Here is a 12,808-nt window from a genome sequence, read left to right as displayed (position 1 = left end):
CGAGACTCAGGCCCTAGCCCCTCGCCCAGTCCTGCCCCGCCCCTGCCACGCGACCTCACCGCCCCCCAGGGGATCCCTGGGCAGCCTCAGGACCTGTCTGCACCAGGTGACTCTGCCCCTGCCTTGGGACACTCCCATCCATGGTCGACCCCAACGCAACCTCAGGACCCTCTCAGCTCCAGATGCCCCCAGGCTGACCCGTATCCCTCCTGTCCGAGGGACCCTCCCGTCGGAGGTGACCCGGACCCTGTCAAAGGCTCAAAACAGCCAAAGTAAAACCAACGAATCGCCGAAGTCGTAATCAGCCAAACTTTATTGTGCACGCACCAAAATGAATTTGCAGACCAGAAGGAAGCTCGGGGGATATATTGTAATAGAGCAGCTCGCACAGCGGGACAGCGGAGACTGTTCCTCACAGCGCTTCGTTACAACATTGCACTTTTCGGGGGCCGTCTGTCAACCTCGGCACATAGTTCACGTTTTGCTCATCATTTCCAGAGGCACAGCAAGAAATGATCCAAGTCAAGTTCGCCCTGCCAAAAGAGGCCACAATAAGCTCTGCTCCCAGGACTACACTGGCTCTGTCTGCTCTGGGACCCTGCAAGGTTGGTCTCGGTTTGTTTCTGATTTTAACCACCCTAACCCACGACCTTCCTGCCGAGGTGACCCCGACCCTGAATCACCACCCTCAGGCCTCCCCGCCCTTCTCCTCTCCCGCCCACGACCCTGGACACACCGCAGGATGCTGGGCCTTCCAACCCGCCCTGCGGCCGTTTTCTAGAAGGTTCCTCGCCCTCTGTCCAGAGCTCCCAGGGCCTCCCCGCCCGGCCGGCAGTCCGAGCCAGGCCCGAGGCGGCCACTCGCCCTCCCTCCGCGACACCGGGGCCCGCGCCCAAAGAAGAACAGTGCTGGGGGAAATGGCTGAACGGCCGGGGAAGGTCGAGGTTCGGGGAGCGACTGCTGCAGCCGCTGGAAGCGCAGGTGCACGCCACGACGCCCCGCCCCGCCCCGCTCTGCCCTCTCCCCGCCGGGAGCCCGGCGCCCCCTGCCGGTCGCGCGCGGGTGCGCGGGGTCTGCGCAGGCGCGGGCGGGGCGGGGCGTCCGGGCGGGCCGGGCACCCGCAGGGTTGGCGTACTGCGCACGCGCGAGCCGGCCGGCGCGCCCCCTGCAGGAGCTCGAGCCGCCCGGTCAGCCCCGCCGCGGGTTGCAGGTGCCCCCTCCCAGCCGGGCGGCCCAGCCGCTGTCACCACCGGCGGTCGTCGCCGCCGCCGCCGCGAGGCCGAGCGCAGCCGGGCCCGAGGCCGGGGACCCCGCGAGAGGGCAGCGCGCCGGCCGCCGCCGCCCTGGCGCCGAGGGTCGGTGAGTGCCGCCGGGACCCGCCACGCGCGCTCGCTTGCTCCGGAGGCTCGCGGCAGCCCCCCGCCCGGCCGCCTTCCTGCCGTGGTCGCCCCCCTCCCCCCGCCCATCACTCTGCGGCCGTCCCCCTCCCGGCACCCCGCCCCGGCGCGGCAGGTGCACCTCCCGTGGAGGCAGCGCCTGGCCACCGAGACTCTGGCTTCCCCTCGGGCCGAGCCTCTGGGCGTGTCCCCCTCCTCGAGAGCGTCTCCCTCCCGCCGGCCCCCGAGCCGGACGCGCCGCCGCACCCTTTGTGCCGAGCCCGGGAGGGGGCACAGGCGGCACCCGCTGGCCTTGGTCCTGAGGCACCCGGAGCATCCGCCCGCCAGAGCCTTGCAGCCCTCAGGCCGGGAGCCCCGGCAGGGCCGCCGGGATGCTGCTGGCTCATCCCTCGTTCAGAGAGATTCCCAGTGTGGGTGGGAGTCCTTCCCCACCCTGGAGTCCGCCTCATTCCCGGGAGCCAGAATGGGGGGCCAGGGGTCCACTGTTCATGCTGGGAGTTGTGTGGTGGACAGAAAGGCAGGGACGCCTGGCCTGGGTGGAGAGGCCTGCAGCCGCTCTCAGTAACCTCTGGAGTCGGTATGAATTTGCGTTTACACCTGTGTTGGCGTTCAGGCAGTACGCTGTCGCTTCGTGAGGGCCGGTTTTGTCTCCTGCACCAGGGTTTAGGACAGGTGTATATTTGGTTCATGAATGAGTGCCTTGGTCACTTCCTTGGACGTCGCCTAACTAAAGCCCATCACCTTACAGGGTTTATTTCTGTGTGTTGGCTCCTTTGCCTCCTGAACTTCGAGCCCACTTACTGCCACGACTGGATCTTGTGGGGCTCGCATTCCCAGCACATAGCCAGAGTCTGGCACATAACAGGCACTCAAGAAACGCTTGTTGAATGGGTGGCTGACACCCTGAGACAGAGCCAGGGCCTGGGCAAGGTGCAAATGAAAGTCAGCCTGGCTTTTTTTTTCCTACCGAACACCTGTGTCATTTGATTGGGAACGTTTTGGGGCTGCCTTTTGTAAACCTGAAAGGATCAAGGTTGTTTTACAAAGTTTGTGCCAAGGGAAAATAAGAAAAAAAAAAAAAAAAAAAAGGAGAACAGGTAAAAATGGATGGCCTGGGAATCCCCTCACCTGTTTTTCAACTCCTTGCAGATTTTTTTTTTCACTGCACACTTGGTCATCACATCTGGCAGACAGGATGACATCGTTCCCTCTCCGAGGCCATCTCCCATCATCCTGATGAGACAGCCATTTGAACAAGACAGAGCAGCTCAGGTTGTTCCTTCAAAACACTAGCCTTACACGGTGCCTGTGCCGGTCTCCTGGGAACCTGTTTTGACTTGGTCTCGAGTGGGAAGGCCCGGGGAGGACTCCCTCCATGACTGTTTGTTCTCTAGCCCTGCTTCCCACGACGACAGTAGACCTATCCGCTCTCGAGTCAGTGAGGGGAAAAGCATTCTAGAAGTCTGGAGAGAAGGATGGGCAAGGCTCTAGCATGACAGAAAGACCGATTGGATGTGATCCCTGCTCTCAGGGCCCTTAGGATGTTGCTAGAGTATGATTTATTCACCAGTAGCTGTGACGTAAGACAGGTTGAGATAAGTAGCAAGCGAGGCATCAGCAAAGCTGCCACAGGCGTCCAGAGGCTGAGGGGCGAGAGCTGAACCCTGACTACGTGTCAGAATCGCCAGGAACGGGGGAGCCTGGGCACATCGGTCAGTTAAGCATCTGAGTCTTGATTTCAGCTCAGGTCATGATTGCGTGGTTCATGAGAGTGAACCCCAAGTTGGGCTCTGCAGTAACCGTGGGGAGCCTGCTTGGGATTCTCTCTCTCCCTCTCTCTTAGCCCCTCCCCCACTCGCTCATGCTTGCGCGCGCGCTCTCTCTCTCTCTCTCTCTCTCTGTCTCTCAAAATAAATAAACTTAAAAAGAAAAAGGAATCACCCAGGAATGAGTCCCGTGCCCAGACCAGAGCCTAGAATCTTCCGTAGTGGGCCTCTGATGTCAGTTTCTGTCTTGAAGCACCCCCAGAAGATTCTGTCGTGCAGCCAGGATGTCCACGGCTGCTTCTCAGAGGGACTTGGACCGGACTGGGAAACGATTTTCCAAGAAGACAAAACCCCAAAAGTCCCAGGCCCCTGTGGGAAAGCGTATGGTGTTGTCCCACTGTCCCTGTCGCGGGAGACTTGGGCTTTGCTCATCCCCCGAATGGCTCAGAGATTCAGAGTCAACAGGCAGACAGCTACCTTTGCAGGAGCTGAGTAATGAGCCTGAGCTGTGGTTACCTCTCCCTGGGGGCCCTCAAGTGCCTCATTACCTCATCTCCTCCACCTAGAGAGGCAGGACAGAACAGGGATGGGACCAAGGCTCCAGCAGGGCTGAGGGAAACAGGAGCTAGCACAGGCTTTGTGGGACTCTCTCCTGGGCCACACCTTCGACTTAAAAGTACACCCCACCAAGCCCTGCCAGGTGACGAGCTTCACTATAGACTCGGAGCTCTGTGACCCTAAAGAGACACCCTGGATGGGGTGGGCGGTGCTGGTGAGCGTGAGGCCAGCAAACCACTGGCGGTCCAATGCAAGTGACCACAGCCTTGAACCCAGCCTCCGGCGGCTCTCGGACAATGACCAAGGCTTGTGGATCTGTTCCCACCTCATCTATGCAGGGGCCACTCGGGTAAATACATCGTCCACCAGCTGTTTCTTGTGTGCTGGTATGCGTCAAAGAATTTGAGCTTGTACCCCATGGGTTTTAATTATTCATTTGTTAAGTAGAGCCGTGTACTAGTGTCCTGAAAACCACAGACCTAAATACATACAGAAATACAGACCTTTTAAAGGGATAAGAGGCAGAGGAAACACGATTAAATTTGTTCCACATATTGACGCTACCAGACCAACCTTAAAAACATGTGCTGTTTTTATGATTCTTTTTTTAAGTAATCTCTCTGCCCAGCTTGGGGCTTGAACTCCCAACCCCCAGATCAAGAGTTGTGTGCTCTGCCGACAAAGCCAAGCCGGGCACCACCCTCCTATGTTGTTCCTAAAAGAAAGCCTTGTGAGCAAGTCTCCATCCCATTTATTTTAATTTTTTTAATGTTTATTTATTTTTGAGAGAGAGAGAGAAAACGGGAGGGGCAGAGAGAGAGAGAGGGAGACACAGAATCTGAAGCAGGCTTCAAGCTCTGAGCTGTCAGCACAGAGCCCGATACTGGGCTCGAACCCATGGACCGCGAGATCATGACCTGAGCTGAAGTCGGATGTTTAACCAACTCCATCCCATTTATGAAGCCTTGGTGAAACCTGAGTCCCCTGGTCGGCAGGTCTGGCTCTGGGTTCTGTATTTCAGTTCCTGGTTCTGGTGGTGTCACAGGGAAATGCCATGTTCACAACGTCACTTGTGAAGCCACACAGACCGCGCTCCCAGCTGGGAGACTTGCTTTTCACTCCTGCTTATCAGCCTGCGAGGGTTCTTGGGGCCCTAGGCGTTCAGGGGCTGTCGGGGCAGGGAAGTTTCTGGCGCCTGAGGTTCCTGGAGTGTGGGTGTGAGCGTGTGTGTAGATGGCTCTCTTGCAGCGGACACCCACTCCAAACACCCTTCCGAGCTCTGGGGTTTAGTTTGAAAAGCCGCAGCTCTCACGCCTTGTCACCTTTTCTTTGAAGGGACAGGTTTGAGTGTGTTGGCTTAAAAGAAATCAGCTAGCTGACACACTCACGCAGTCATTCGCCATTGAGTAAAAGAAAAGGCCTCTCGGAAGAGAGTCTGCATTTCCTCCTTACGTGCTGAGTCCTGAGATAACCAATGAGCCTCCTGGTCACTGACGGTATTCACGGTCACTTCCCAAGTCCCGATAAAGTATCAGAAAGCTTCAGCTGTGATTTCGTTTGTTTTAATTGAGCACAACGCATCATATCCCGAGTCATGTGAAGCCCCAAGACGGGGGCGAGGCTCCAAGCAAAGCGGTGGGCGGGGGCCCAGGGCCACGCCGTGTCTCAGAGCCCCTCCTGCCCCCCGGGGTGCGTGGTCCCCAACACACAGGCCAGCAGGACTGCCACGGTCCTTCCGTGTACTGAGTGTCGGTAAAGCCAATTTGTCCCTCAGTTTTAAAGAAAAATACTTACAAGTGCAATTTGTCACCGTCTATTCTAGTAGGTCGTCTTGCTCACCCAACTCACAGCTCAGTAGTGGGGTTCACTGGCAGGCACCGGACTCTATGAACGTGCCTGCTGTTTTCAGCCTGTGTTTTACGGTGTTTATTTATTGGTATTAAGACACTGTATCTGCAGAATCCATTGAGATAGACATTTTCGTGTTCATTGGGCACCTCCCCGCAAAACACCCCCCACAGAAAAACCCAGAGATCGTGGATGAACAACTGAGGAGCAGCATTACTGCCCTCCCCCATCCCCGCTGCCTTCTCAGCACAGTGTCTGAGGCCTCGGTCCGCTTCCCTTTCTGGCTCATTCCCTGCTGCTCCCTCCCCAGGCACTAAGAACTACGGCCGCTCCCCACCACATACTCTTCCACTTTTCCGTGATCTTATCCCACCCCCCCCCCACCCAGCTACTGGGACACTCGAGACTGGCCTCCCTTGTCACCCACCCCAGGAGCCTTCCCAGAGCCTCCCTCCCCCACGTCGTGCGCACGCACACAATAAACCCGATCTTCTCCAGAATCTCCCGACGCCTCCTTTGGCTCGAGCCACGGCACTTACGGTACACGTACGCGTTCGCAGGCTGTGAGCATCTTGGGTTAGGAATGTTGTGATTCCCATTTCCAAACCCTCGGCCCCCCTTGCACAGCAAGAACTTGGCAGATGTCTGTTGGATGAATCAATGCTTTTTTGTCTTGTGTATCGTAGAAGATTCTACCCACAAGCATTAATTAAGTACCTATTTGGCGTGTACACACGTAGGCCTTTACTACCAATGACTGTTGTGGACTCCCCGTGTCGATGAGGAAATGCCTCCCTAGCTGAGACAGGTCCTCACCAACCTGACTCCTCAGGAAAAGCACCGAGTCCCGGCCAGCGCCACCAGTAAGGCCCTGTCTCTGTTCCACGCCCGTGGAACGGATGTGCTTTTCTGCTCCCTGTGTGACACGCGGAGGGAGGCCCAGCTTTGTGGAGACACACCCCCCCCCCCCCCATTTCTCACCGTGCCGTCCTCCAGCCTGGGCAGACTTAGGCTCCCCTGGGAGGAGATGCACTGAGCTCGGGATGTGACAGGAGCTCGTGACCCAAGGGCATGTGCCCTGCACCGGGGCCCTGGGCATTTCCCCTTGCTGGTCTCGAGGCCGCCTCGGCAGTGACCTCTCTGGAAGCGTTAATGCCACCCTGTTCCTTATGGGCTGAAATGAAACCTGGTTTTGCAGGAGCACACAGACGGGGGGGGGGGGGGGGGGGGGGACATGTTCCAGCCCAGAATGGGAAAGCACAGGTGAGGCAGTGGAGGTGCGTGGGCGTCTCGGCACGCCCTGAAGAACCCCGCCAGCGTGGCATCTGCACAGTCACAGTGCCCATGAACTAGCACGACCCACAGATCTCGAACGCACGCAAGTTACTGGAAAAACTGTCTTTAGAGGAATCCTGTGCGCCACTCTGAGAGCCCTCAGGAGCTAGCAGGCCACAGGGTGCGCTGACTGTGGACCAATTCAGTGACTCACCTAAAAAGCAAACATCGAAATACTCAACGCTTTGTGTAAAGTTTAATATTTTAACAGCGAACAAACAAAGCTTTTAGTGGGGGCGGGGGAAGCTTTCCCTTCCCCTCGTGGCTCTGCCCCTGAGGAGCGAAGGGAGCCCCACAGGGGAAGTTCTCAGCGGCTCTTGTGGGGCGGAGGTGGCGGCTTTGCAAGTGGCCCCCGCCTGAGTGTTTGCCGTGGGGTGGAAGGCGCGGGGCTGGCTCCGGGTCACTGTCACCGCCACTTCTGGGGACGCTGTGCCTCCGCGTTGAGTGTTTGAAGCAGCTTTTAACTTCCTTTCCTCATGTACCTTTGCTTTCATAACCAGAAAGTTTCCCAGATTTTGTAATTCTGGGAATCTCCTTTAAATTTCTTTTTGCTGAAACAGACCGGAAGCAAGTACGGCATCGGTTGGGACTTTGGATGGCGCCCGGCATGTGTGAGGCCACGGGCCGGTGCTGGAGAGACACAGAAATAAACACCTATCAAAGTGGCGGGGCTCCAGGAGTATTTTCTGTGTGATTTCTAATGTTACATTGCGGGAGCGACACATGTGATTTTATAAAGATGTCGACTACTTTCAGGATCCACGGGGATGCGGTAGTTAGCAACACAGGCAGGGAGGGTCATGTCCTGGCTCTGCGGCTTTCTTACTGTGCGATCCCGGGTCAGGTGCTTCCTCCTCTCTTTGTAAGAGTGGAGATGGCAGAAGCCAGGGCTAGAGGAGCTCTAGAAGCATAAAAATGATGTGAATGCTTCTCTTTCCATGCATCGGGGGGAACGAAGACCCACCCCTGCAGCCTCTGTCCCCCTGAATCCTTCTTTCTCTGTTATCGGATCTGCTCTGTCTTAAGTAACACACTTGCAATCCGTTTTGCTGTTCATTTTGTAACTTGGTGAGAGGTGTTCCATGATCGCTTTCCATGTTTTGCTCTAGAGCCCTCCCTTCGCCCAGAGGTGCCCAAGAGTCATGCCAGCGAGCCCCGGGCCCCTCCTGATGTCCCGTGAGGCGTCAGCCACCCTGCCGCACTCGAGAGGCCCGCAGGCCCCACCCCAGAGCCCTCGAAACAGAGCTGCGTCCTCCCAGCCAGTCGTGCCGTAGTCCTGGAGGGAGACCGCGGCCGGGAGCCTCTGCCAGGACCCAGGTCAGTTCGCGGGTGCTGCTGTCGCCTCGTAGGGACTGCGGGAACACGCTCGGTCTAACCTTGTGCCCTCCCCAGCCCTCAGCCGGGAGAGGCAGGATTAAGCACGGGGATGTGTCCTTTCTTGGCCAGACTTTTCCAGCAAAGGAAGTCCTCTACTTCTCTGACCAGAAGACTTCCTTGAACCGTGACCTTTTTGTATTTCCATCTTGGTAGAGGAAGAAAGTTCAACCCGGCCGGGTGCCCGTCCGCCTGTCCTGGGGATGACGGGCCCCGCTTGAGGAAGTGCTTTCCCGTCTTAGCCTAACCCGCTTCTGGAAACCTTTTATAAACCACAGGCCCTCACGGGTCTCACGAAACCACTACTCTTTTATTAACTGTCCACAACTGATTTTGTGACAGTTTTTCCACCTTGTTAATTTTGAAAGAATTTGGATAGTTTATTAAGTCACTAGTTCATAGCACTCCGTACTATCTCAGCTCTCATGCCTTCACGTTTTAACCATGCAGTTAATTAAAAGCGTATCTTAGGTTAATTTGTAAGTAACTTCTCTGAGTCGTGCTCTCTACCAGTATTTGTTGACTACTCTCTAACGCATAAATTTTGAGCATCGTTAGACGGATCTGCACCGCCACTTGTTAACTAAAAAAAGCAAGAGTTTCATTTTAAAAAGAGCTTTCCTGGAAATGACTCCGACCGACTGAGGCCAAATGTAAAGTTGGCCTTTTTAAGAAAACCCACGCGTTGTCACTCCGCCTGCGGGGTCTCACGGCGGCTTCTCCGGGTGGTGGTGTTAGCGTGCGGTGCGCTCACGGAGGAACGATTCCCTAGCCATTTGTCCGAGCCTTCGCGCCTCTTAACGGCCCCTGGTTGTGTGGGGTTGTTTCCGCCCGTGTGCGGAGCCAGTTCGTTGAACTCAGAACTTTCCCTGTGTGTCACACAGGCGCCTCCTCACCTGAAGGACTGTGAGCCGCGAAGGGCCCCTCAAAGGTCCCCCCGCGACCTGGCCGTGCGGACGGGAACCGGGAGTGCTCTGAGGTGTCCCCATCTCCACCGCCCACGTGCCCACCCTGGGTCTGAGCAGCCTGGTCCGCCCCCAGCCTTCATGCCAGCAGCTTCCGGAAGGCGGTGCTGCCGTGTCCTGGGCGTTGTGGGGTCTTCCTGAGCTAACTGACACCACCTCCTTCTGTAGCAGGTGAGCGTCTCACCTGGGCCCCGTGTCTCTGCTCACGCTAGACCCCAGACGCCTAGGGAAATGCACTTCCCCAGATGGAGGGAGGCCTTTACAACGCCCCTCCCCCCCGCCCCGCTCTCGGTTCTGCCCAGCTCTGCGCACCGGTGTTAGATATGATATCCCACTGTGCCACGGGGCGGGTTTTCTTTGGAGATCTTCTTTCTGTCACGGGAGGCCACATAGCAGCGTTCACGGTTAAAGCAGGAAAAACTGGTCCCGAGCGTTCAAGGCGGGAGAGCCGGCGGGCGCCGTGCCATCGTTCTGCCCACCTGTCCGCCTACCGTGTCCGCTCCCGGTCAGCAGGGCGAGGCCCCCTCCCAGGCCTGTTTTCCCCACCGCGCCGCTCTCTGCTCTCGCTGGTTCTGTGAGCGTGGCCAGGGAAGCCGGGGGAGGGGGGATGAGCGGAGAGGCAGCACAGAGGACACAGAGGACACCTGGGTGGTGGTCACCCGCGCCAGCAGCGCGTGGCGCATAGAGCCGGTCTCTGAGGGTGCGTCTCCGGAGGAGACGGTCACCGCCCTGGAGCGCGCCTTCTCTGGGAGCGGCCGGAGCAGCGCTGGCGACCGCGCAGCGGCCGGGAAGGGGGGACGCGGCAAGAGGGCCCCGTCTGAGGGAGTCTCCCGGCCCCCAGGTGCACCCAGCCTTCCGGTGGGCGCGGACATGGCGGCGCTCAGGCAGCTGGCGCTCCTGCTCTGGAAGAACTACACGGTGCAGGTGGGTGTGCGGGGCGCGCCGGGAGCCGGGACGCGGGAGGGGCGGCCCGGGGAGGCCGCCGTGACCCCCGCCGCCGCGCCCTTCCTTCCTCTTCCAGAAGCGCAGAGTGCTGGTCACCGTCCTGGAGCTCTTCCTGCCCCTGCTGTTCTCTGGGATCCTGATCTGGCTCCGCTTGAAGATCCAGTCGGAAAACGTGCCCAACGCCACCATCTACCCCGGCCAGTCCATCCGGGAGCTGCCCCTGTTCTTCAGCTTCCCCCCTCCCGGCGATGCCTGGGAGCTGGCCTACATCCCATCCCACAGCGACGCCGTGAAGACCATCACAGAGACGGCGCGGAGGACGTTGGTCATCAACATGAGAGGTGAGGTGTCCCCTGGATCCCGTCGCGTCTGGCCGTGGGGCTCGGGCCCGGGCGAGCGGCCCCGGCCGGCGGCCAGACCAGCATCGCCCCTTGTTGGCGGGTCACTCGTCATAGAGTGGGGACCAGACTTGCGAGGGCGGAGTGGAGTCCCGTGTGTGCCCGCTGCAGCAGCACGAGCTCCGGAACCGCTCCCGATTACTCGTGGTGGGAACAGCCGTCCACGCCCCGGGAAGGCTCTTGCGTTACAGGGGCAAGGTGTGCCGGGAGTGTGCGGTGCTGGGGCCTTTTCTGGGTTGTGGTCCTGGGAGGACAGAGCTAGCAGAAGGCATCAGGAAGCCTGCCGAGGGACACTCCCGGTACGCGTGCCTGTCGCCTTCCTTCACTCTGCTTCCAGGGTGAAAAGCGTGATCGATCCCTTTCCCGCCTCTCGATTTAGGCAATGTAACCTCGGGGGGAGGTCCTTGGCCCTTACTGGGTGATGACCGGGAAGCCCTTCGTGTGGAGCGGGGTCTGGTGACGGAGAAACCGTGTGACATATTACGTTAGCATCCACTCACATCTTCCCGACCCCACACGCGGCCTCCCCGCTCGGGGTCAGTCTCCGAGATGGGGGGGGGGGGGTGCAGGGGAGGGGCACCAGTGCCCTCGGCCGCCGGTCTCTCTGCCCAAAACGAAAGCCTCCCTGACCCCTGAGGACAGGCGGACAAAGCCCAAAGGAAACCTGTACCTGTGCAGTCTTTGATCTGAACGTGACCCAGAGCAGCCAGAGTGCTGAGTGGGACGGGCGCTCGGGCAGCTCACGGCTTTCCCACAGCTCGGGGCTTCCGCTCGGAGAAGGACTTTGAGGACTACGTCAGGTACGACAACCGTTCCTCCAACGTGCTGGCCGCCATAGTGTTCGAGCACACCTTCAACCACAGCAGGGAGCCCCTGCCGCTGGCGGTGAGGACCCCACCCCACAAAGCCCCGCTCTCCCTCCCCCAAAACAAGCCTGGCCTGCAAAGGGGCTCTGCCAGGCTGGGAGGTGATACCTGGCCTTGCTGAGGGGCCAGCGTCACTGTCACGGGCCCCTCGGAGGGCGCCCGGTGCCGTGCTAGCCTGGCGGGCTACACGGTGGAGGAAGCCTGAAGGAGGCAGTGCACTGCAGACTCTCATCCCCCCGCCTCTCCAGGCCTCTGTGCACAGATGGGGCGGGTGGGAAAGGAGCAGACACCTGGGACCTGCCCACCCCGGCATTAGAATTTCAGCTATCTATTTAAACAAACAAAAGGAAGTCCTTTGCCCGTCTGATGGCATTAAGACCCGGTTAATTAAGACTGTCCAGTTCCCCGAGCATTATTTCTGCGGCCCTCCGCCGATTATCAGGGACGCCTCAGGTGCAGAGTTCCTGTAGGTAGATAGCGAGACGGCGAGAACACTGCGGGGGCTCGGCTGCAAGGCCCCTGTCGCCACCCTGGGCAGGACCACTCGCTCTGATGCTCCGGGACCCTGTGTCATCGGAGAGGGGCAGGAGAGGTGGTGACTTCACGGCACCGAGCCCCCTGATGGGTCTCTGGTTTGACGCGGATGTGTGCCTCTGTGCCTGTCAATCAGAGCAAGTGGCTTTATCTTTGGTCCCACAGGTGAGATACCACTTACGGTTCAGTTACACACGAAGAAATTACATGTGGACCCGGACAGGCTCCTTTTTCCTGAAAGAGACCGAAGGATGGCACACCACTTCCCTTTTCCCACTGTTCCCAAACCCAGGACCAAGGGAACCCGCGTCCCCCGACGGCGGAGAACCTGGTGAGAAGCTCGGGCAGCAGCTGGATCCCTCACTGGGCCACTGCCTGGTGATCGCGGGGGTCCCACCTTGCTTGTCTTTGCAGAAATACTCCTAAAGGAGCATTTGATCTTCTTCTGCGTAGAAGGAGGGAAGCTTCTGGGAAAACTGGGTTCTGAAAGGTTAAAATACTCAGGATGGCAAAGGCCCAGGGAACCCCTCTGGTTCCCAGGGGGCACATGCTCTCGAAGGAAACCTCTGTGTTTCGGTCAGTTTGCATCCGATCTGTGGGCTTGGTTTCATACCTCCCTTCTCTCCCTGGCTTCCACTGTGTCCAGGCTAATGGGCTTTGTAAGCCGTGTGGTCCTTGAGTAGTTGTCCAGGGTTAAATTGCATCCGTGGGGCGCTTGCAGAAACTGGATCTTGGCCAGTTGTACCCTGTCTTTGCGTGTGTCGGTCTGTCCCGTGTGACCTTGGTGGGCAGTCGACCTGTTGGTCTCCTCGCAAGCACGGT

At 58.6% G+C, this 12,808-nt stretch overlaps 1 protein-coding gene and 1 long non-coding RNA gene across 2 annotated transcripts in view; one reads left to right on the top strand and one right to left on the bottom strand.

The window, feature by feature from the left end:
• Positions 1-295: 295 nt before the first annotated feature.
• On the bottom strand, positions 296-964 carry LOC115504261. The gene is made up of 2 exons (XR_003965632.1): positions 737-964; positions 296-533 (listed from the first exon to the last, which is right to left on the bottom strand). It is a non-coding gene; the product is annotated as an uncharacterized LOC115504261 (long non-coding RNA).
• A 347-nt stretch (positions 965-1,311) lies between these two features.
• The window catches only part of ABCA3 (ATP binding cassette subfamily A member 3), a 43,750-nt gene continuing 32,253 nt past the window's right edge, over positions 1,312-12,808 (top strand). The window contains 7 exon segments of the mRNA XM_030300984.2: positions 1,312-1,359; positions 8,014-8,221; positions 9,163-9,414; positions 10,085-10,167; positions 10,265-10,529; positions 11,344-11,471; positions 12,152-12,317. Coding sequence (XP_030156844.1) covers positions 10,114-10,167; positions 10,265-10,529; positions 11,344-11,471; positions 12,152-12,317 — 613 coding nt within the window. The 5' untranslated portion in view covers positions 1,312-1,359; positions 8,014-8,221; positions 9,163-9,414; positions 10,085-10,113.

Source organism: Lynx canadensis, chromosome E3 (genome assembly GCF_007474595.2).
Source record: "Lynx canadensis isolate LIC74 chromosome E3, mLynCan4.pri.v2, whole genome shotgun sequence".
Lineage (NCBI taxonomy): Eukaryota > Metazoa > Chordata > Mammalia > Carnivora > Felidae > Lynx > Lynx canadensis.
The sequence above is the reverse complement of the archived record's forward strand: the minus strand, read 5'-3'. Positions and strand labels throughout refer to the sequence as shown.